General features: G+C 42.7%; 1 protein-coding gene across 2 annotated transcripts in view; it reads left to right on the top strand.

Moving 5' to 3' along the window:
• LOC132781779 (striatin-4-like) overlaps positions 1-25,389 on the top strand; it is a 53,087-nt gene that overhangs the window by 7,064 nt on the left and 20,634 nt on the right. For both annotated transcript variants that reach the window (XR_010908748.1, XM_067461036.1), the window contains exons 2-12: positions 7,722-7,825; positions 8,171-8,244; positions 9,332-9,410; positions 10,491-10,691; positions 14,946-15,102; positions 18,970-19,120; positions 20,231-20,344; positions 20,465-20,580; positions 23,026-23,201; positions 23,485-23,532; positions 24,620-24,741. Coding sequence is in view for 1 of the 2 variants with exons in the window: in XM_067461036.1 (XP_067317137.1) it covers positions 7,722-7,825; positions 8,171-8,244; positions 9,332-9,410; positions 10,491-10,691; positions 14,946-15,102; positions 18,970-19,120; positions 20,231-20,344; positions 20,465-20,580; positions 23,026-23,201; positions 23,485-23,532; positions 24,620-24,741 (1,342 nt within the window). In the remaining variant the exon portion in view is untranslated. The remainder of the gene's footprint in view (positions 1-7,721; positions 7,826-8,170; positions 8,245-9,331; positions 9,411-10,490; positions 10,692-14,945; positions 15,103-18,969; positions 19,121-20,230; positions 20,345-20,464; positions 20,581-23,025; positions 23,202-23,484; positions 23,533-24,619; positions 24,742-25,389) is intronic.

Raw genomic sequence — 25,389 nt, 5'->3', positions numbered from 1 at the left:
TCAAGTCTGGTTCAATTCCATTGTTTGTAGAGTTCAGAATGCTCTTTGTAGGTGAACTATAAATCCCAGCAACTACAGCTCCCAAATGACAACATCAATCTCCCTCCCCAACCCCAACAGTATCCAAATTTGGGCATATTGGGTATTTGTGCCAAATTTGGTCCAGTGAATGAAAATCCATCCTGCACATCAGATATTTACACAATGATTCATAACAATAGGGAAATTACAGTTATGAAGTAGCAACAAAAATAATGTTATGATTGGGGGTCACCACAACATAAGGAACAGTATTAAGGGGTCGCGGTATTAAGTAGGTTGAGAACCACTGTAATATAGGAAAGGTCTACCATCTGTGCTGCCAGCCACTGTATTCATTATAGGTCAGTAGTTATAGGCTTGTTGAATCTGCAACAGGAAATGGGGAGAGGGGGTGTGGATGGGATATTGACCATATTGAGTGGCTATGTTCGGTGCCTGGAGATACAGACAGTCCCCGAGTTACAAACATCCAATTTACAAATGACTCCTAGTTAAGAACGGGGTTGGGACGACAGCAAATGAGAGGAATCATCCCCGTGGAAGGAAAATCGCTTCCTGAAAAAAATATTATTGTGGGGAAACGGGGTTTCCACTGAAGCCTTATCACCAATCCTTTTTTCCACAACAAACCAATTTTTCCAAAATCCAATCATCACAGGGACAGAAAACGAGGTGAAATTTTCTGAACAGGGGCACAGACAGCAAAGGAAAACCCAAAGGGGTGTTAACCCTTCCCTATGCTAGCCAAAGCTAATATATGTAGATATTTAGATACAGTAGAGCAGGAGTCCTCAAACTAAGGCCCGGGGGCCGGATACAGACTTCCAAGGTCATTTACCCGGCCCTTGCTCAGAGTCAACCTAAGTCTGAAACGACTTGTAAGCACACAACAACAACAACAACAACAATCCTATTTCATCAGCCAAAAGCAGGCCCACACTTCCCATTGAAATACTAATAAGTTTATATTTGTTAAAATTGTTCTTCATTTTAATTATTGTATTGCATTTAAGTGTTTTTTGCACTACAAATAAGATATGTGCAGTGTGCATGGGAATTCATTCATGTTTTTTTTAATTATAATCTGACCCTCCAACAGTTTGAGGGACTGTGACCTGGCCCTCTGTTTAAAAAGTTTGTGGACCCCTGCAGTAGAGTCTCGCTTATCCAACATAAATGGGCTGGCAGAACGTTGGATAAGCGAAAATGTTAGATAACAAGGAGAGATTAAGGAAAAGCCTATTAAACGTCAAATTATGTTATGGTTTTACAAATTAAACATCAAAACATCATGTTTTACAACAAATTGACAGAAAAAAAATCAGTTCAGTACATGATAATGTTATGTAGTACCGTATTTTATTGTGTATAAGACTACTTTTTAACCCAAGAAAATCTTCTCAAAAGTCAGGGGCTGTCTTATACTCCGGGAGTCGTCTTATAGAGCGGGTGATACATTTCTAATCCAGATTGGAGAATCTGTGGTTGCCGCATATGGTGGGGGGGAGCTCAAAAATGGCAGTGGCGGCGTCCTTGCCGTATGCAGCGACTGTATGAAAGCATTAAGGGCGACGCTGTACAAGTACGGTAGAAGAAAATCCATTCATCAGGGTTCATGGACTTAATGCTGTCCCTATGGTGAGGTGAAGGGGCGCCTCACCGGGAAGGTGTAAGTGAAGGACGGAGCAAGCTGCAGGCATCCGGGGCGCCCGGGGTATGGAAAAAAGAGATAGAGTGGTTCTGGACCCGGAAAAACACACCTCCTTTACCTGTCTGGCCCACCCTTGTGTCCTTTTATCGTACTTCCTCGTCTGCCTCTTAGATCTCGCTCCTGAAGACTGCAGTGAAGCGGTGCAGGTGCGCATGTGCGAGATCTGAGAGGCAGAGAAGGAGGTACAGTAATAGGAAAATTACCATATTGAAATCAAATCTGATGCTTTTTGAATTTTTATTTGGTGTGCGTTGGAAGAGGGGTCATCTTATACAGCGAGTATATCTCAAACTCTATATTTTGACCGAAAAATTTGGGGGTCGTCTTATACGGCCAGTCGTCTTACATGCCGGAATATACGGTAGATACAGTAGAGTCTCGCTTATCCAACATAAAGGCGCAGGCAGAACATTGGATAAGCGAAAATGTTAAATAACAAGGAGAGATTAAGGAAAAGCCTATTAAACGTCAAAATACGTTATGATTTTACAAATCAAGCACCAAAACATCATGTTTTACAACAAATCGACAGAAAAAAGCAGTTCAATACACGGTAGCATTATGTATTAATTACTGTATTTACGAATTTAGCACCAAAACATCCCAATGTATTGAATGCTGTGGATCCGGGTGGGAGGCAGACTGTGTTGGATAATACAGAACGTTGGATGAGCGAAGGTTGGAGACTCTACTGTAGATAGATATTTGTCTGGAGTTACACTTCAAAAATATACCTGTTCCGACTTGCATACAGATTCAACTCAGGAACAAACCTACAGAACCTATCTTTGTAACTTGGGAACTGCCTGTATTCAGAAGCATTCTGGAGTGTGAACCGACTGGAGGCTGGAGATGGCGAACAGGGAGGGCGACAAGTTTCTTCTCTTTATAGGGAATGGAGAACATGTCCCACACACGCGTAGGCCTGGATAATTTGTCCCAAAATGTTATCTTGGGGGTGGAGTAAGAAACTGAGTGTAACTGACATCTCTCCGACTGATTGGTGACACATGGAAGGATTGCGTGGTGAAGGAGTGGGTGAATATCGCCGCCACCTGTTCCCTGGCAAATGGGGCAATCCTGGAAGGAAAGGGGTGTGCATGCAAGAAGCAAGAGGGAGACAGCACCTGTCGGTCCCAGGTGACCAAAACAGTTGTGCCCATTGCCATAAGGTCTGTTGGCAACCAAGATAGCATGCAATATTTGAATTTTGACGAAGGGGTGTTAGGCAGAAAATATATCAATTTAAGAGTAAGTAATAAGTGTTTACCCCGGGATTATTCTCCCTGAGTATGTTGGTTTATCCTCTTATGCCTTCAATAAACTATATATTTTTTAAATTGCGCTATAAAAACAACTCGTGTCCTGTTGGAAGAGAAGAAGCATTGCTTCTGTCAAATCTCCGCTCTCTTTAAAACTGACAGGTTGTCTGCAACCAAAACAGTGTGGGAGGCTCAGCCAGAGAAAAACAGCTCTTTCAAATGCGCACTTGGGAGCATCCATTACACCAGTGGGGAAAGTGCAAGCTGCAAATGATCCTGACATAAGGGAAGATCATCCCAAAATGAGCCTCCAAAGATCAGTTCTCGTTCCAAGAAGCTCCTGGATGTAGCACATTTTCTCAAAACTAGAAATTTTATTTATTTATTTCCAATATTTCTATCCTGCCCTTCTCAATCCCCGAAGGGGGACTTACAAACCGGCCACAATTCAAAGCCTCAATATAATATAAATATAAGCACAAAAAGCAACAGTTTAAAACATTAAGTTAAAAAAACGTTAAAAACATTGTCATCAACCATATAGCCAATTTCAGTCCGGTTCAACATCCAAGGTGCTGGTCCCAGAGCCATGATTTAACCTTCTTCTTAAAAGAAAGAAAGGAAGAAGGCGACCTGATCTCTCTGGGGAGCCAGTTCCACAGGCGTAGGGCCACCGCCAAGAAGGCCCTGTCCCTCATCCCCACCAAGCATATGTTAGGTGGGGTTAGGTTAGCCAAGGTTAGACCACAGCTAGAATATTGTGTCCAATTCTGGGCACTACAAGCAAGCCAAACAGTTGTATTGCATTTTTAACAAACAAACATTCAAACAAAACACAAAGTCTGCAAGCTTGGTAGTTGATTAAATGTCCTTTGACCAGTAGCTGGCCACTTGGAGTGCCTCTGGTGTTACTATAAGAAGGTCCTCCATTGTGCATGTGGCAGGGCTCAGGTTGCATTACAGCAGGTGGTCAGTGGTTTGCTCTTCTCCCCACTCGAATGTTGTGGATTCCACTTTGTGGCCCCATTTCTTAATGTTGACTCTGCATCTCGTGGTGCCGAAGTGCAGTCTGTTCAGCGCCTTCCAAGTCGCCCAGTTTTCTGTGTGCCCAGGGGGGAGTCTCTCATTTGGTACCAACCATTGATTGAGGTTCTGGGTTTGAGCCTGCCACTTTTAGACTCTCGCTTGCTGAGGTGTTCCAGCGAGTGTCTCTGTAGATCTTAGAAAACTATTTCTTGATTTAAGTCGTTGACGTGCTGGCTGATACCCAAACAGGGGATGAGCTGGAGATGTCACTCCCTTGGTCCTTTCACTATTGGTTGCTACTTCCCGGCAGATGTCAGGTGGTGCAATACTGGCTAAACAGCGTAATTTGTCCTGTGGTGTAGGGCGCAGGGACCCCGTGATAATGCGGCATGTCTCATTAAGAGCCACATCTACTGTTTTAGTGTGGTGAGATGTGTTCCACACTGGACATGCGTACCCTTATATTGTAATATTATTAGTAATATTACATGTAATATAAAATATATAATTATAATATCTTATTAATATTATATTATAATATTTTAATATAATGAAGGATGCCATCAGTAGTTGATAAACAAACTGGAAATGCTTTATATATTTAGTGTATACAATTTTCTTCTTGTTTTTCTGCCACCTCTCAATAAACAGGTTTCTCAGGTCCAGGGGTGTAATGAATAAATTACGGAAGGCAGGTGCTTCTCATCACAGTCCCTACATCCACACCCTGAAGGAGAGTCCCGAAATGCAGGCATAAGAAACCAGTTCTAACAGGTTCCAGCTCTTCCATGAGCAGGTCTTTTGTGAAGCCAATGCACATTTGGGACGTAGCCATCCTTAAACACTTAGGATTGAAACAGAGATTTGTTGTTGGTATTCTATAGAAAACTAAGGTGAACCTAGTATAGGATTTTATTTGCACGATTTGTTCCAGGGGGGTGCTTGCCATGACACCCTTCTGAGGCTGAGAGATTGTGACTTGCCCAAAGTGGGATCCCATGGCTTTGAGAATTCAAACTTTGGGATCCTAGTCCAGCATTTAAACCATAATTTCAGACATAGCTCATAACTATTTGGTGTCTGGGAAAATAAATTTTCTGTTAGAATTGACGCTAAACCCAGAGATAATGGGACAGACCTGAAAGGGTTAGCACATTAATGTCATTATCTACATTAATCAAAGCTCAAAAAGTCTCCATTCTCTGTCCTTGCAAGCCCTAGCTCCACTACAGCTTTGAAATGGTAGAAAAACCTGTAAAATCGATGAATGTGCTGATAGGCATATGCGCTTCATGCAGGGAGCAGAGCTATTTTGGACTACACAGGAGGCAAGCAGCGGAAAAATGGAAATAGTCAAGCAAATTTCCCTTTCAAATTATCTTAAGTTCCAGAAAAGAGCATAGCGGTTCACGTGTTTGTGAGGTTCTTAATGCTGTCACCGAGATTACCCCCCTTATCCTGGAAGGTTTAATCATCCTCCTAAAGACAGCTCGGAGCCCTTTGAAATATTCACTCATTAAGCCCTTTCACTTCTGTAGCAGGAGGTTTCAGCAGGCTTCTCCTGACGTTTAAATATGAATTTGAGATGAGCTGCTGTTGAGGGCAAGTCATCTTTGACCTGGTCTTACGTCTATGGAATACCACAGCTTCCGAGCTCCTTTTTCTCCCCCTTCAGACAACACTCCTGTTCTAGTAGGATGCATTGAAATATAGAACCCACTTCTCCTATGAAGAGAATGTTCTGCACAGTTCACTGGCCAGGTTGCCTCTTGGGATTGCTGTTTTTGCAATCTCAAACAGCAGTGTATAAGCCTTCTGGTTTCAGTGCCATCCAGCTTGTTTTCTAATTTCTTTTTGCCAATTTCATACAAGATGATGGATTTTTGAAATGCTTTTAAGAATTGTCTCATATCCTAAGATCTGTTAGCATCGTAGAGTTGGAAGGGACCTCAAGAGCCATCCAATCCAACCCTTATCATGCAATAATACAGAACTAGGCCACTCCTGAAGGCTCTTCATTCAAGATCTCGAAAGAAGGATGGATTAGAAATGCAGTGTTCCCTCACTTATCATGGGGATTTTGTTCCAGGACCACCCACGATAAGTGAAAATCCGTGAAATAGGGATGCCATATTAATTTTAATATTTATACATTATTATATATATATTATATATTATTTTTTTACCCACACTTCCTTACCTGCCTCCCAGCCCATCCCAAGGGTGCCTGCCTGCCTCCTTGGCCTCCGCAGACCCCGACAGAGCCTTCGTAGCCATGCAGACAGCAGCAGGCTAGGGAGGCAGGCCTTCCCCGCCCCACCCCAGGCTGCCACACTTCCTGGGTCTGTGGAGGCCAGGGAGGGAGGCCTTCCCCGCTGTGCCTGAGACTGCCGCACTTCTGAGGTCCCTGGCCTCCACTGGACGTAAATAACCGCTTTGGGCCCCCCTCCCAGGTTTGAGAAAGGCGGTAGATAAATACTGTAAATAAATAAATAAATTTAATATTAATATTTTCAAAAACCCGTGAAACAGCGAGTCCGCTAAAAGCAAAGTAGCGAGGAACACTGTATTTCAGTGAAATTAAAAAAAATACGAGGGGTATTTTTAAAGTAAGGCCCGTTTTGTTGTACACACTAGTAGTTCACGCGCATACCGCAATGAGCGCGTGCGTCGTGTACTGGCATGCCTCGGGAACAACTGTGCTCAGTTTCCGCTCTGTAGCTCACCTGTACAGTTCTGTTCTGTGATTTATTTATTATTTATTTATTTATTTATTTTTTGCATTTATTGACCGCCCCTCTCAGCCCGAGGGCGACTCGGGGCGGTGAACAGCAACAAAAAGCACAGCATACAAAAGATTTAGACAGTACAAACCAGACAATACAACAGAACACATACTTATACTAAAAATCCGCTTCGTCAAGTCCTGGGGTCATAGCCAATTTCGTAATCCTAGTCCATTCCAGTGTCATTCAAAGTACTGTCAACTCACCCTCCGCATGTGAGGTTCGCTTAGTGATATGGTTTTTGTCAGCAAGGAACCTGCCTGCTGCAGAAATTCATCGACAGATTTGTGAAGTGTACGGTGATACTGTTATGAGTGAAAGCAAAGTGCGTAAGTGGGTACGACAATTCAAAGATGGCCGTGACAATGTCCATGATGAGGACCGCTCCGGTCGCCCTTCTTTGATTACAATGAACTCTTGGTTATCGGAGCAGGTGGTAAGTTTTTATGAAGAGGGTATTTTAAAATTGGTTCAGAGGTATGATAAGTGTTTGAACAAACTTGGCAACTATGTCGAAAAATAGAGCAAAGTATGTACTTTCTGAAAATAAATTTACTTTTTTGAAATAAACTTTTGTTGTGTACTTACGTTCAAACGGACCTTACTTAAAAATACCCCTCATAGATTGGATGTAAGTTTGCTTTCTCCTCCCTAGAGTCTATTTCCCCTTCAGAAGTTGCAGTGACATTATATAATCTTGTGACATGACTGCAGCTAAGTGAGTGAATGAAGGGATTCACAGGAAGGGGAGAAATTGTTTCATTTTATTCCAGTGTTATGTCACTGGAAGAACTGATGCAAAACTTTCCCAATGTGTAAATTACCTTTTTCTGGGCAGAAGTGTCTGAAGTGTTCGAATCCTGTGTCCCCAACTTTTCATTCTTCCTCCTCCAGGCACAAGTGGCGTTCCTTCAGGGGGAAAGGAAGGGCCAAGAGAATCTGAAGACCGACCTTGTGCGGAGGATAAAGATGCTGGAATATGCTCTGAAGCAGGAGAGGTGAGGAGATAGAACAGATATTCCCATCCATAACTGAGAAAGACCTCTTGGTCTTTCAGCCTGGATGCTAGGAGCACTTCACTTTGTTATGGTCTAAAGTGGGCATGGACAAACTTCGGCCTTCCAAGTGTTTTGGACTTTGACTCCCACAATTCCTAACAACTAGTAGACTGTTGGGAATTGTGGGAGTTGAAGTCCAAAACACCTGGAGGGCTGAAGTTTCCCCATGCCTGGTCTAATGCCATCCAGATATGACTACGTGGCCATCACTTTGCAACATAAGTAAATATTTGTTGCTGCATTTATTTCCTGCTTTTCTTCCTAAGGTTCTTTTGTCTATTCCAGGTCAAAGTATCACAAGCTGAAGTTTGGCACCGACCTAAATCCAGGAGAGAAGAAACCTGATACATCAGAACCAGGTATGAAGATGGTTAATTCTTCTGAGATGCCTGTAGATCTCTAGTCTCTAGAAGGAACAAATTATCTTGTATCAAGGAACAAATTATCTTGTATCACCACCAACAGATGGCCATCCAGCCTCTGTTTCAAAGCCTCCAAAAAAGCAGCCTCCACCACACTCTGAGGCAGAGAGTTCCACTGCTGAACGGATTTAACCATTAGGAAGTTCTTCCTAATGTTCAGATGGAATCTCCTTTCCTGTCGTTTGAAGCCATTCCATCCTAGTCTCCAGAGAAGCAAAAAACAAGACTCCTCTCTATGACTTTCCCTCACATTTTGATACCTGGCCCTCATCATGTCCCCTCTCAGCCTTCTCTTCAGGCTAAACATGCCCAGCTCCTTAAGCTGCTCCTCATAGGGCTTGTTCTCCAGACCCTTGATCATTTTAGTTACCCTTCTTTGGACACCTTCCAGCTTGTCGACATCTCCCTTCAGTTGCGATGCCCAGAATTGGACACGGAATTCCAGGCGTGGTTTGACATGAATTAAAAGAAATTCAAAATCTCTAGAAGTGAAAAAAATCAAACACAATGGGTGGGCCAAATGTACAACATAAAATGATAAAACCCGAAGAGATAAGAATGAGAAAGATATATTTGTATGGGAGGCGCACGTAGGTGACGAAACAGTGGAGACAGGCCTACAACAAGGTGGAGGGAGGTGCAATATGAGGACAACAAATTATGGGAGAAACAACAGGGAATAAGTATATGGTCACTCTCCAAAGGGACATCAATAAATAAATAAAAATAAATTCTGTATCACAGCAGTTGGAAAGGTGCTTATCGTACTGCTAATGGCGAATGAAAGCCACTCATTGTTATGTTATTTTATTTTACTGTGTATGATTTTGCTTTATCGTCTTTGTACTCATATGTTGTATGTATTTTACTGTGTTGTTATTGTGTTTTGGTTTTACCTTATTGTAATATGCTGTTGGGCTTGGCCCATGTAAGCCGCCCCGAGTCCCCATTGGGGAGATGATGGCGGGGTATTAAATAAAGTTTATTATTATTATTATTCCATTGTTTTGTTTTTTGTACATAGTCTCCAATGGACCAGTGGAGCCCCTTTCCTTGGACAGCAACCAGTTTATGTGGAAAGAAGGTCGCCAGCTCCTGCGTCAGTGAGTAGAGTTAAGGATTGTACTGTTGGGCTGTAGCTCAGCAGTCGGCAGGCATGGGCCAACTTGGGCCCTCCAAGTGTTTTGGACTCCAACTCCCACCATTCCTAACATCCTCAGGTCCTTTCCTTTTTCCCCTCAGCCGCTTAAGTGGCTGAGGGGGAAAAGGAAGAGGCCTGAGTGTAGCGAGGGAGAGAGACTGTTTCCTCTTTAAAAAAACTTTGCTACCTTATACTGATTTAGTTTCTCCTTTTATATTGGCTGGGACTTTCTGTGTACTTTTAAACCTTTGTACTTTATATCATAGGCAATGAAACACTCTTGTGTATAACAAAGTAACACAGTGTATTTATAACTTCTGGTTCCAACGCTTGTGGTTACATTTGTGTTTTGTTGCAATCTTGAGGCTTACAGTCAGTATCATTTACTTGGTTAACTTTCCTGAATAAACTATCGATGTTTCACATTCTCAAACATGTTACCTGCTTTACACAATCTTGGCTGAATTATATTTTGAACTAAGGCAACACTAGCCTTTTTATGTTCCTTAAAACTCGAGCTCTATTTAACTAACTGCTTCTCTATATCAGAAGTCTTTAACTGCTTATTTCTATCAGACACTCAAAAACCAACTCTCCTCTTCACACACAGATTCCTAACTGTTATTTTCAAACTCTCTCACTCTAACTGCCTCTTTCAGAACCTTGGCTCCGCCCCTTTGGAATGTTCAGCTCTGCTCTCCCCAGCTGTCATTTTGGCCTAACAGCCTTTTCAAATCCTGGGCCTACACTAATCTGCATATGACCAATAGGCTTCCCATATGCAAATGAATCCTATCTCTGCTGTTGCTACCCTGTCTGTGCCTATTCTTCCCTATCTGCCATATGTAAACATAGAGCTATACACCAAAACTTTAACATAGAGTAGCAATTTCACTACACTGAGGCTGTTAGGAATGGTGGGAGTTGAAGTCCAAAACACTCAGAGGCCAAAGCTGGCCCATTCCCGCCATAGATTACCAATTGCTGGCCAGCATGAAACTTAAAGAACCCTTTCCCTCCCCTTTTTGACTGGATTCTCCAGGTACCTGGAAGAGGTGGGCTACACAGACACCATCCTCGACATGCGCTCCAAGCGGGTTCGCTCTCTGCTGGGACGTTGCTCCATGGAGTTGAATGGTGCGGCGGAGCCCAGCAACTTGGGAACAGGGCCTGCCTCGGGGGCCCCTGGCCTGAATGGGGGAGAATCCCTCCTCGTCAAGCAGATCGAGGAGCAGATTAAAAGGTGAGTGGCAGCCGTGTCGGCGTTAGGACGGTGGGGTTCGTGAGCGAGAAAGAGAGCGCCCACTCTCGCCATACGCTCCAACAAAGTGTGACTCTTCTTTCTGGTGCACCCACTCACTGCAGACTTTTGGCAGGAATGAAGCCCCGATCAGACTCTTTGAGTCCTAATGGAGTTTTTATTGATGTTTCTTACATTGTGTTGAACAGACTGTGCCTGCCAGGAGAGATACAGATTTACTGGAAATGGTGAAGCTGTGGGAGAAAAGCTTTTTATTTGGGGGGTGGGGGGTGGGGTGGAAGTTTTGCAAAAATTGAAAAAATGCAATCCTAGCAGTTTCTTAAAGGTAGAAGGTCACTTTCTTTCGTTGTTACTGTTGCTTGCTTTCAAGTCTTTTTCGACTTATATACTGTGCCGTCGCTGCCTGGGGATCTATAGTGAAAAAACAAGGACGTGGCAACTTTTCCCCAGGAGATCGGTTCTTGCCTTCCTTTAGAGAACTAGAACTCTCGAGGATCAACAAGGCACTATAGATAACTTGAAATAGGCTTTATTGTTTACAAAGAGTTATCTTTCTGAGGCATTAAACTTGATGTTCCAAAAAGGGTAAAGAAAATATACATTACAGTCTCTGGTAGTCTTGGGTCCAAGGAGTTTTCCAGTTGAGTAGCTTCCAAGTTCCCTCTTTCTCAATGGAGATGAAGTCGAAAAATTCACAACCCCAGTCCAATGGCCTATATTGAAGGCACAAAGTCTTCCTCTTGATGCCAAAGGAATGATTTGAAGGTGCTTAAGATTCCTCAACGTCATCCAGATGAGGTATGAATCTTAAGGGTATAAACCTGAGAATTGGTGGTAAGAAATGACTTGACCAAGGGCTTTGAGCCAAGCCTTTCGCACGTCCATCTGTTGAGCTTTTGGTGGTAAGAATGAAGATGAAAGTATTGTTATTCGAAAGGCTGAACAGGGCATAGGGTTACAGCCTGTGCTCGACGGGGTTACACTCCCCCTGAAGGCTCCGGTTCGGATTTGGGAGTGATCCTGGACTCATCGCTGAGCCTGGAACCCCAGGTCTCGGCGGTGGTCAGGGGAGCTTTTGCACAATTAAAACTTGTGCGCCAGCTGCGCCCGTACCTTGGGAAGTCTGACTTGGCCACGGTGGCCCACGCTCTGGTTACATCCCGTATAGACTACTGCAACGCTCTCTACGTGGGGTTGCCTCTGAAGACTACCCGGAAGCTGCAGTTAGTCCAATGAGCGGCAGCCAGAATACTAACAGGAGCGGGGTACAGGGAGCATACTACTCCTCTGTTGCGCCAGCTCCACTGGCTGCCAATTAGCTTCCGAGCACAATTCAAAGTGCTGGTGTTGACCTATAAATCCCCAAATGACTCCGGCCCAGTTTACCTGTCCGAACGGATTGTCCCCTATGAACCATCAAGGTTGTTAAGATCTTCTGGAGGGGCCCTGCTCTCGGTCCCACCACCCTCGCAATCGCGTCTAGTGGGGACGAGGGACAGGGCCTTCTCGGTGGTGGCCCCTCGGCTCTGGAACTCTCTCCCATTGGGGATTAGAACTGCCCCTTCCCTCCTGACCTTCAGATAGTTGGTGAAAACCTGGCTCTGGAACCTGGCATTTGATGAGTGAGTCAATAACCCTTGACCATACGGACAGATGGTGATGAATTGTGATTTTATTCTGACGACTTGGCCTTATGTAATTATATGTTTGTATTTTAATGTGTTTTATATAGAGTTTTATAGGATGTGATGTTTTAACTATTGTGTATGAACTCCTCTGTTGTAAACTGGTGAGAAGACAGGTATATAAAAGCTCCAAATAAATAAATAAATAATTCCCCTAGGAAGGGGTGGAGTCAAACAATTGAGCTGGGGGAGCAAGCCAATTGATGTAAAACAACATTGATTGGCAGCTGTGGATAACCAATGAATTCAACTATACATTTATTTATTATTTTATTTATTTATTTAGAACTTTTATATACCAGTCTTCTCACCTCCGCAGACGGACTCAGGCCGGTTCACAACAACAATATCACAGACAATCATTTAAAAACATCATATCCCATAAAACACTAAAACATTAAAATACTAAAATACTAAAATTTACAAGGTAGACAGGCAAGTCTGGACATGTTACAACAATTCAAACCTTTTCAACTTTTACGTGCAGGTGGCGCCAGTTGCACCGTCACATATACCATATATACTCTAGTATAAACCGAGCCGAATATAAGCCGAGGCACCTAATTTTACCACAAAAAGCTGGAAAACTTATGGACTTGAGTATAAGCCAAGGGTGGGAAATGCAGCAGCTACTAGTAAATCTATATAAATAAAAATGTAATGTTCGTTTGTGGGATTAACAGAACTCAAAAACCACTGGACGAATTAACACCAAATTTGGACACAAGACACCTAACAACCCAATGTATGTCCTTCACTCAAAAAAATGATTTTGTCCTTTGGAAGTTGTAGTTGCTGGAATTTATAGTTCACCTACAATCAAAGAGCGTTCTGAACCCCACCAACGATGGAATTGAACCAAACCTGGGACACAGTTCTCCCATGACCAACAGAAAATACTGGAAGGGTTTGGTGGGCATTGTCCTTTGCTTTTGGAGTTATAGTTCACCTACATCCAGAGAGCACTGTGGACTCAAACAATGATGGATCTGGACCAAACTCTACACGAATACTCAATATGCCCAATATGTGATCACTGGTGGAGTTTGGGGAAAATAAAATCTTGACATTTGGGAGTTGTAGTTGCTGGGATTTATAGTTCACCTACAATCACAGAGCATTCTGAACCCCACAAACGATAGAATTGGGCATATATAATAATAATAATAATGATAAAACTTTATTTATGCCATGCTCCATCTCCCCCAGGGGGACTCGGTGCAGCTTACATGAGCCATGCCGATCAGTACAGTACACACAACATAACACAAAAGCATAACAAAAACCAGAAAACAAAATACATAAAATGTGAAACCAATATAAACAAATGAACATAGAATAATAACAGCAAAACACTGGAGTGTGACTAAGAAAATATTTTAGTTTACACAATTTTTCCTTAGTGTGAAGCAGCAATAATGTATTCATTGCAAGGAAACAAAGACCAGGAATTGTAAGGAACTGATCTTCAGTTGTTCAGGGGCTGTGAGTTTTAAAGGCTGTTTTAAGTGTATTTGTTGTATTTTAATCTGTTTTTACCACATTGTTTTTTTTATTTTTGTATTACACTTTTTAAACTTGACTAAGTATAGGATTGTTAGCTGCCTTGAGTCCCCACAGAGAGAAAGGCAAGGTATAAAGTGACTAATAACAATAATCATCGTACATGTTGCAAGTCGCTTCTGGTCACTTCTGGAGTGAGAGAATCAGCCGTCTACGAAGACGTTGCCCAGGGAACACCCGGATGTCTTGCAATCCTGCGAGGAGGCTTCTCTCATGTTTTCCAAGATCTACAGAGACACTCGCTGGAACACCCCAGCAAGCGAGAGTCCAAAAGTGGCAGGCTCACACCCAGAACCTCAATCCATGGCTGATACCAAATGAGAGACTCCCCCCTGGGCACACAGAGGACTGGGCGACTTAGAAGGCGCTGAACAGACTGCACTCTGGCACCACGAGCAGATGCAGAGCCAACCTTAAGAAATGAGGCCACAAAGTGGAGTCCATGACATGCGAGTGTGGAGAAAAGCAAACCACTGACCACCTGCAGCAATGCAACCTGAGCCCTGCCGCATGCACAATGGAGGACCTCATTGTGGCAACACCAAAAGCACTCCAAGTGGCCAGATACTGGTCAAAGGACATTTAATCAACTACCAAGCTTGCAAATTCTGTGTTTTGCCTGTTTGCTTGTTTGTTTTTGTAAAAAATGTAATACAAATGTCTGGTTGCTGATGACATGATAAATAAATAAATAAATAAATCATCGTACATTTTTAAAAATCCTTTTACAGCTTTTTATTTTTTTTAGAAATTATGTGAACTTCCTTAAACCTTGACATAACCTTGGCATTGATTGGAATTTGTAAACCAGGAATGGCCAAGTTGGATCAAACTGAGAAGAAAATGGGCACCCAACTGTTTTGGGAGCTGATGTCCTATCTCCAAACAAACAGCCGTCATTTAAAAAATCCATAATCACCATTGCAGATGAGGGTGCTCTAGGTCTCTGACTAGAACTTCCCAATGTGAAACTGTCCTTCTTTTTCAGGAATGCTGGGAAAGAGGCCAAGGACCGCATCAGCAGCACAGTGATGGAGAAGATCCCCTTCTTGCAGGGCTGCGAAGAAGAGGACAGCGACGAAGAGGAAGACCTGGAAAGCCTGCCTTTGGAGACGCAGCGGCAGCACAAGAAGCAGCGAGTAAAGGTAGGCTTTCTCACCCTCCGTCTTGAAAAAGGGAATTTTCGGTTTCACTCGCCTTCCCACTCAGTAAAAGGACATTTCATTTCTTTCCTCCTCCGCAATTACATTTTTATACTTGTCAATCAAAGAGCTATAAAAGCACTCTTAAGAAGATTCTTCTCCAATTGTGCCTCTACATAAATCAGGGGAAGAGGAAAAGGGAAGCAAAAGCCTCCATTTATTTTGTGAATGCCATATTTTGTCCCTGGCAGACCTTTAAAAAGAGAATGACTAGACCAGGGGTCCTCAAACTAAGGCCCGGGGCCCGGATACGGCCCTCCAAGGTCATTTACCCGGCCCTTGCTCAGGGTCAACCTAAGTCTGAAGTTACTTGAAAGCACACAACAACAACAACAACAACAATCCTATCTCATCAGCCAAAAGCAGGTCCACACTTCCCATTGAAATACTAATAAGTCTATATTTGTTAAAATTGTTCTTCGTTTTAATTATTGTATTGTTTTAAAGTATTTTTTTACACTACAAATAAGATATGTGCAGTGTGCATAGGAATTCGTGTTTTTTAAAAAATTATAATCTGGCCCTCCAACAGTTTAAGGGACTATTTGCCATCAAATTTTTGGTTGGTACAACAGAAAACCGATTGCCATTTGGAGGGAAAAGGAGATCCATCGTGCCAGCTCCTACTGTTAATGGCACAGGAATGGCCTGATAAAGAGAGTTCAGTTTTCTGAAGGGAATTGGCACCATTTGCAGAGAATTGGACTGTAGCCTCTGTTGGCAAGTCCCTCGACGCAGTGGGAGCTCACACATTAGTCATAGGCTTAAAATCTGTAAGCTCGGTTTTCGGGGGATAATGTCATTCGAGTATTTTGCCAATTCTCCCCTTTGAACATCTTAATGTTTTCCCTATCAGAGTTGAAAAAAAGCAAAATGGGAATTGGAGCTTGCCAACTTTGGCCCGATGACGTGTTCACAAAGGCATTTATTGCTTTATGATGCTTTGGGCTCGGCCCGAGATTTATTTATTTATTTATGACATGTATATGCCGCCCCTCTCACCCCGAAGGGGACTCAGAGCAGCTTACAAATCAAAAGTAAATACAATATATTATATTATTATCATAACACAATATTAATATTATATATTACATTGTACTATAACATTATCCTGTATTATTATCAGTAATATTACATTTAATATAAAATATATTATAATAATACCATATTATTATTAATAGTAGTATATTTAAGTCGTTGACGTGCTGGCTGATACCCAAACAAGGGATGAGCTGGAGATGTCACTGCCTTGGTCCTTTCACTATTGGCTGCTACTTCTCGGCGGATGTCAGGTGGTGAAATCCATGACATGCGAGTGTGGAGAAGAGCAAACCACTGACCACCTGCTGCAATGCACCCTAAGCCCTGCTACATGTACAATGGAGGACCTTCTTGCGGCAACACCAGAGGCACTTCGTGGCCAGATACTGGTCAAAGGACATTTAATCAACTACCAAGCCTGCAAATCCTGTGCTTTGTCTGTTTGTTTTTGTTCTGTTAGAAATGTAATTATCTGGTTGCCCCTGTCACGTTAAATATAAATAAATAGTAGTATATTGTATTACATTATAACATTATCAATATTATATGTATATACAATATATTATATTATAAGCATTATAATATTATGAATATTTTATATATACACAATATATTATATTATAAGATTTCAGCCTCCCTGTTCTGGAATTAAACAATTCATGTTTAATTCCATTGTAATGTATATGTTTACATTTTCATTATATTGCTGTGAGCCACTTTGAATCCCTTATTTCAGAGAGCAAAAGTGGGATAATAATAATAATAGTAGTAGTAGATGTAGTAGTTTTGGAACACAATACACCAGACATCACGATTGTCGAAAAGAAAACGGTTTGGATTATTGATGTCTTCATACCGGGTGACAGTCGCATTGAAGAAAAACAACAGGAAAAACTCAGCCGCTATCAAGACCTCAAAATTGAACTGCAAAGGCTCTGACGACATCAACCAGCCCAGGCGGTCCCAGTGGTCATTGGCACACTGGGCCCTGTGCCAAAAGATTTCAGCTGGCATTTGGAAACAATAAACATTGACAAAATCATGATCTGTCAACTGAAAAGGCCACCTTACTTGGATCTGCGCACATCATTTGAAAATACATCACACAGTCCTAGACGCTTGGGAAGTGTTCAACTTGTGATTTTGTGATACGAAACCCAACATATAGATCTCGTTTGCTGTGACATACTGTGTTATTGTGTCAGTAAAATAATAATAAGGAATTGGTGGGATCACTAGCCTGAAAAAAGTTACAGAAAATGAACATGTCAAACTACTTCCAAATTCAGACAGACAGAGTTTTGGAGCACAAGACTCCTGACCTCACGATCATGACCTCACAATGTAATACAATATATTATTAATAATAAGAAACCAAGTATGGATCATCAATATTGTACTCCCAGTCAACAGCAGGATTGAAGAGAAACAACTGGAAAAGCTGACACGATACGAGGATTTAAAGATTGAACTGCAAAGACTCTGGCACAAGCCAGTAAAGGGGGTCCCAGTGGTGATCAGCACACTGGGTGCAGTGCCTAAAGACCTTGGCCTGCACTTAAACACAATTGGCGCTGACAAAATTACCATCTGCCAGCTGCAAAAGGCCACCTTACTGGGATCTGCATGCATTAGTCGCTGATACATCATATAATCCTAGACACTTGGGAAGTGTCCGATGTGTGATCCAATACAACAGCCAGCAAAGTGATCTTGTTTGCTGTGTACTAATCTTTTTGTGTTAATAACAATAATAATAATAATAATAATAATGCAAAGACCCTGGCACAAACCAGTAAAAGTGGTCCCAGTGGTAATTGGCACACGGGGTGCAGTGCCTAAAGACCTTGGCCTGCACTTAAACACAATTGGCGCTGAAAAAATTACCACCTGCCAGCTGCAAAAGGCCGCATTACAGCGATTTGCGCTCATTAGTCACCAATATATCACACAGTCCTAGACACTTGGAAAGTGTCCGACATGTGATCCAATACAACAGCCAGCAGAGTGATCTTTTTTCATCTTGTTTTGTTTCAAATAATAATAATAATAATAATAACAACAACAACGTGTGATCCAATTCAACAGCCAGCAGAGTGTCTGCTGTGAACTCATCTTGTTGTGTTTCCAATAATAATAATAATAATAATAATAATAGTGTGTGATCCAATACAACATCCAGCAGAGTGTCTGCTGTGGACTCATTTTGTTGTGTTTCTAATCATCATCATCATCATCATCATAATGTGTGATCCAATTCAACAGCCAGCAGAGTGCCTGCTGTGGACTCATCTTGTTGTGTTAATAATAATAATAATAATAATAATAATAATTGCACACAGTCCTAGATGCTTGGGAAGTGTTCCACTTGTGATTTTGAATCCAGCATATAGATCTCGTTTGCTGTGACATACTGTGTTTTTGTATCAGAATAATAATAATAATAAATAGAGAAGAAAGTGTTTACGGCAGGCACAGGCAAACTTTGGCCCTTCAGGTGTTTTGGACTTCAACTCCCATAATTTGTAACAGCCTAGCAGCTGTTAGGAATTGTGGAAATTCAAATCCAAAACACCTGAAGGGCCAAAGTTTGCCCGTGCCTGAGACAGATGCTGGATCTTACAATTGTTTGTCCATTCTTGACCAAATCATGCTTCTAAAATGCAACTTAAGGAAAGGTCTTTCTTTTTTACCCAATCCCAACCTGTCCCTTTTTTGTGTGAGCATTAACGGCTCAAAAAGGCCTTGACGGCTCTGTTCTCTCGGCAGCTCACCAATAAGCCTCTGATGCCCGAAGTGGAGGACGAAGATGACGACGAGGACTCGGAGGACGCGCTGAGCGAGTTTGACTTCCTGGGCTCCGGGGAGAACGGCGAGGGCTCTGGAGACACGCGAAGGGCCGGCGATGGTAACGAGCTTGGTAATGACAGAGCTGAGTCTCCTCGCATCTCTTCTGCCTCTGATGGGTTGCCTCAACTCAAAGTAATGTCTTTGAGATATCTCCCGAAGGATGTGAGAATGTCAGCATGCCAGAATACTGTCATTCAACTGGTGTCACTTTGTAGCAGGGGTTGAGACCGTTGGGCTTCATCAGAAGACCAAAGGTCCCTCTGTCCTTGGACTCAAGGCAGCTTACCCTGATTAGAAGGCCCTTGTGGCTCCTTAGAATCATAGAGTTGGAAGAGACCTTGTGGGGCCATCCAGTCCAACCCCATTCTGCCAAGAAGCAGGAAAATTGCATTCATTCTTAGCCCTGGAAAGGGCCTCATGGACCATCAAGGCCAGTTGCCTTCTCAGTGAATGAATTCCAGCTCAGACATGCCCAGCAAGGTTAAACCCTTGTCTCGGCAGGACTACTGACCAAAAGGGGAATCTGGGGAGGGGGTGAGCTCCCATCTGTCAGCTCCAGCTTCCCATGCCCTGAATGGAAAAAGCTATCCTTTGGATAGCGCTGCCAGAATCCTCAACCAGTGTCATTATTGGCCATATCGCTTGAGTGGCGTCCCCGGTGGCACAGTGGTTTAAACCCTTGTGCCAGCAGGACTGCTGACCTGAAGGTTGGCGGTTCGAATCCGGGGAGCGGGGTGAGCTCCCATCTGCCAGCTTCAGCTTTCCATGCAGGGACATGAGGGAAGCCTCCCACAGGATGGTAAAACCTCCAGACGTCCCCTGGGCAACTTCCTTGCAGACAGCCAATTCTCTCACATCAGAGGTGACTTGCAGATTCTCAAATTGCTCCTGATGCACACAAAGAAGTGGTAAAATGAGTCTTGTTCGAATGTCTCTGTAAAACGGGCACTGGAGGAGTACATGCTCCATTGTTTCTATGTGTCCAGAATCACAGGCACAAAGTCTCTCCAGGAAGGGGTGTTCTGATATCAACCCTCAACTTCCTTGTGAATTTGAATGCAGTATTTCTGCTCCTGCCATCTGATGCAACAGAAGGGAGTCCACATCACAACGCTTTATATACTTAGAGGGGAAAAAATGGACATTCTCTCCTCCACAACTTTCCTCCTTCCTCTTGCAGAAACCCGGAGGGTGAAGCTGCAAGGCATGTTGGCCGACCTCCGAGACGTGGATGGGCTTCCTCCCAAGCCAGCCATGCCCCCAGCCATCCCTGGTCAGCCCAGGCCCCATGAAGGTAATGGGGCTTTGGGGCTTCCTGTTCCCTTTTGCCTGTGTCCTGCTCATCCTATTCTCTGTCCTTTTTCTTTTGCCACATTTGTGAAACATTTTCCTTTCCTCCTTCCCCTAAAAACAGGGTCACTGGGGTTCTCCTCAGATGTGTTTATAATGGACACAATCGGTGGGGGAGAAGTAAGTCTGGGTGACCTTGCTGATCTCACCGTCACCAACGACAATGAATTGAGCTGTGATGTGAGTATTATTATTATTATAATATTTATGTTAATTTATTTACATGTTATATTTATTCATAAGGGGCAGGCTTTAGGGAGGTGTGGGTGGGATTGGGGGGCTGTGAGTGTTAAAGGCCATTTTAAGTGTATTTTAAGGACCAAGCTTTAGCACAGTAGGTTAAGCACCAGCTGCAGTAAATCTTGCCAATCGAAAGGTTGACAGTTTGAAGCCTGGGTTGGTGTGAGCTCCTGACCTTTAGCCCAGCTTCTGCCTACATAGCAGTTTTGAAAACAGCAATGTGAGTGGATAAATAGGTACTGCTTTAAAGCAGGGAGGTGTTTAAGCCACAATAAGGAAATGCCAGAAAAGTGCTGGCGATTTGATAAAGGAGGAAGTGTACGAACAAAAGCTCTTCAGCAGGGAAGATGGAGCTAGGATGGGAAAGCTATATATATATATATACACACACACATATATATACATATATACATATACACACACATATATATATACATATATACATACACATACACACACAAATACACACACACACACACACACACATATATATACCCACACACTTCTATGTACAGTTGTGTGTCTTGTCAGTGTATAATGGCATTGAATGTTTGTTATATATGTGTTCTGTGATCCACTCTGAGTTCCCTTCAGGGTGAGAAGGGTGGAATATAATTACTGTAAATAAATAAATTAAATTTATTGTATTTTAATTTGTTTTTACCAAACTGTTAGTATTTAGTTGTTGTTGTTGTTGTTTTTAATTTTTATGCTTTTTAAACTTGACCAAGTATGGGATTGTTAGCTGCCTTGAGTCCCCACAGGGAGAAAGGCAGGGTATACATACAGATAATGTTAGTAACAACAATAATAACAACAATGATACCCTGCTTTTTCTCTCCACAAGGAGACTCGAAGCAGCCTTGAAAATGGTACTTCTCCTGCTGTCCCCCTCACACCACCTTTTTTGTCCCCTTTCTCCCCATCAGCTTGCAGGATAACGGTTGTAACAGAAAAACTGTAGTACCATGAGAATAATAGTCCTTAATTTGGGGTTAATGGGCTCATCTCAAAGGGGTCTGTGGATAGATTTCAGGGGGTCCATGAACTTGGATGGGAGAAAAAGACATATCACACGGCACTTCACGTTCTACTCACTAGTGAGCTGGTGCTCAACTTTTGCATCCTGTTTGTTTTTGGATGTTCTGCTTTATTTTACAGTAGTTTTCCCTAACAACAATAATAAATATAAGCTTTTTTGAGTCTCTTTTTGGGTAGGGAAAAATCAGGGTAATAATAATAATTAAAAATCTATGCTGCTCTGAGTCTTTTTTGGAGAGAAAAAAGCAGGATAATAATAATAATCTATATAAATAAAAATGTAATGTTCGTTTGTGGGATTAACATAACTCAAAAACTACTGAACGAATTGACACCAAATTTGGACACAAGACAGCGATCGGGCCAACAAGTGACCATCACTCATAAAAACACTGAAAAACACAGTGGAAGGAACTTAAAAAGCCAAAATCATAGAATCAAAGAGTTGGAAGAGACCTCCTGGGCCATCCAGTCCAACCCCATTCTGCCAAGAAGCAGGAATATTGCATTCAAATCACCCCTGACAGATGGCCATCCAGCCTCTGTTTAAAAGCTTCCAAAGAAGGAGCCTCCACCACACTCCGGGGCAGAGAGTTCCACTGCTGAACGGCTCTCACAGTCAGGAAGTTCTTCCTCATGTTCAGATGGAATCTCCTCTCCTGTAGTTTGAAGCCATTGTTCCGCGTCCTAGTCTCCAGGGAAGCAGAAAACAAGCTTGCTCCCTCCTCTCTGTGACTTCCCCTCACATATTTATACATGGCTATCATATCTCCTCAGCCTTCTCTTCTGCAGGCTAAACATCCCCAGCTCTTTAAGCTGCTCCTCATAGGGCTTGTTCTCCAGACCCTTGATCATTTTAGTCACCCTCCTCTGGACACATTCCAGCTTGTCAATATCGCTGTCAGAATCCTCAACCAGTGCCATTATTGACCGTATTGCTTGAGTGGAGCCCCCGGTGATGCAATGGGTTAAACCCTTATGCCGGGCAGGACCAATGACCTGAATGCCCAGCTCCTTAAGCCGCTCCTCATAGGGCTTGTTCTACAGACAGAAAATACATTACAGTGCACATGCAAAACCATATATATACATGCAAACACACATATACACAAATATATACACACATATAAACACACACAAAACACATATACACAGACTGGGACACAGCAACACTAGTAGTAGTAGTCGTAATAATAATAATAATAATAATAATAATAATAATAATAATCTGCTTTGAGCAGTGTATTATTATTATTGTTGTTATTATTAGTGGTGGTAGTAGTAGTGGTGGTGGTGGTGGTGGTGGTGTAAGGACACATGGATAAGTGATTCTTCCTCCTGCAGCTTTCAGACAGTAAAGATGCGTTTAAAAAGACCTGGAACCCCAAGTTTACCCTGCGGAGCCACTACGACGGCATCCGGGCCTTGGTTTTCCACCACGTGGAGTCGGCCCTGGTCACGGCGTCCGAGGACGGCACTCTCAAGCTGTGGAACCTCCAGAAGACGGTGGCAGCCAAAAAGTGAGCGCTTCAGCCTATTTGTCAGCCAGCGCAGCCGGACCGCATCCAAATAGGTCAGGCCTTGGAGGCAGGAAAGCCAAAGAGCCCTTCGTGCTTGAAAGAGCACAGCGACTTAGCCAGCAACCAATTATTATTTATCTGTGGGCTGCCTATCAAAGCTGAACTGGTGCAAGCAAGATCGCCCCGAGGAGGAAGGGGAAAATAGTCCAACACAGAGATTTTCTTTTCAGTGTGCAGAAGCAACCTGACTTTTTTTAAAATCTTCTCTTGTTTGTTATTACAGGAACGCGGCTTTGGATGTAGAACCAGTCTATGCATTCAGGGCACACAGGTGTGTATATCTCTCTGTGTGTCTGGGGTCTGCAAGGCTTATGGATATGATGTCTGACTTTAAAAAGGTCCTTTAATCTTTCCCAAACTTCAGCCACAATACTATTGGGTTGCAATTCCCATTATCTCCATTTAATAACACCTGGGGATAAAAAAAAATCAAAGAGCCCTGACCACTATGTAAATCTATGCGCATAATAAAAGTGAAGATAGGTATGTGGCGAAGGTGTTTACTTAAAAAAAATAGTTTGTTGCTGTGGACAAACTTTACTTACATTAAAAAGCTCTGGTTTAAGAGACTTGTAAAAAGGTTCACAAACTGTATTGTTACATTTTGCTGTAAGAATTTGTTGTTTATACCACATAAGAAAAATAATTTTTGGTTTAGAGAATTGTATATCCACAATCTGATATGCAGGATGTATTTACATTCACTGGACCAAATTTGGCACAAATACCCAATACACCTAAATTTGAATACCGGTGGGGTTGGCGGGGATTGATTTTGTCATTTGGGAATTGTAGTTGCTGGGATTTATAGTTAACATACAATCAAAGAGCATTCTGAACTCCACCAGTAATGGAACTGAACCAAACTTGGCACACAGAACTCCCATGACCAACAGAAAATACTGGAAGGGTTTGGTGGACATTGACCTTGAGTTTGGGAATTGTAGTTCACCTACATCCAGAGAGCACTGTGGACTCAAACAGTGATGGATCTGGACCAAACTTGGCATGAATGCTCAATATGCCCAAATATGAACACTGGTGGAGTTTGGGGGAAATAGACATTGACATTTGGGAGTTGTAGTTGTTGGGATTTATAGTTCACCTACAATTATAGAGCATTCTGAACCCCACCAACGATAGAATTGGGCCAAACTTCCCACACAGAAACCCCATGAACAACAGTAAATACTGTTCTCAGATGGTCCTTGGCGACCCCTCTGACACTCACTCCCGACCCCCAGGTTGAGAAACACTGCTCTAAGGAATCCCAGGATTGTCCAAAACCTATATAAGAGGATCCCTGCTTTTCAAAGACAGTCCACTCTTAGAGCCTTCTCCTTGTTGTTTCCTGCCAGTGGCCCGGTGCTTGCTGTCGCCATGGGTTGCAACAGCGAGTACTGCTACAGCGGTGGGCTGGACACGCGGATCCGCTGCTGGAGGATCCCGGATCTCAGCATGGACCCTTACGACGGTTACGGTAGGGGCACTTATCTCAGCAGCATCTCACCCTCTTGCATTCTTTGATCTTGAGTGGGAGAGAAACGAAGCAAGGGACATGTGTTGCATGTTGAGAATCGAAGCCAGATGGCAGGGGAGGCAGTCGTGTATGTCAGTCGTGTCCAGCTTTTGCTCCTCCCAACTGTTTGTGACTCTAGTTCAGACATGGGCAAACGTTGTCCCTCTAGGTGTTTTGGACTTCAATTCTCACAATTCCAAACAGCTGGTAGTTTGTTAGGAATGGTGGGAGTTGAAGTCCAAAACACCTAGAGGGAAGAAGTTTGCCCAGGCCTGTCTTGGAAGGTTTATATGGCTGAGAGCTTTAGAGGAATGCAAAAAGGCAAACCTTCTCAGAACAGCTTTGCCAAATAGTGTGACTCATTTGCTAAATCAATCAATAATAGTTTTCACTTCTGTCTTAAATAATGGATTTTAGATGTCATTTTGATATTAGTCTAACTTGGGAAGAGCTCTATTTGAAAGGCTGGGCATGAATATGTAACATAACCATAATCATGAATAGATTATGGTGTTTTTGGGTCTGATGTTGCGGTGCAAGGCTACTTAAACATGATGCTGTTAAGATGGAGCTGTTCAAAAGTGGTGGTTTGTAAACTGGTCTTGATCT

Source organism: Anolis sagrei, chromosome X (assembly GCF_037176765.1).
Source record: "Anolis sagrei isolate rAnoSag1 chromosome X, rAnoSag1.mat, whole genome shotgun sequence".
In the NCBI taxonomy this organism is placed as follows: Eukaryota; Metazoa; Chordata; class Lepidosauria; order Squamata; family Dactyloidae; genus Anolis; species Anolis sagrei.
Note: the sequence above shows the minus strand (reverse complement) of the source record. Positions and strands in the feature narration are given on the sequence as shown.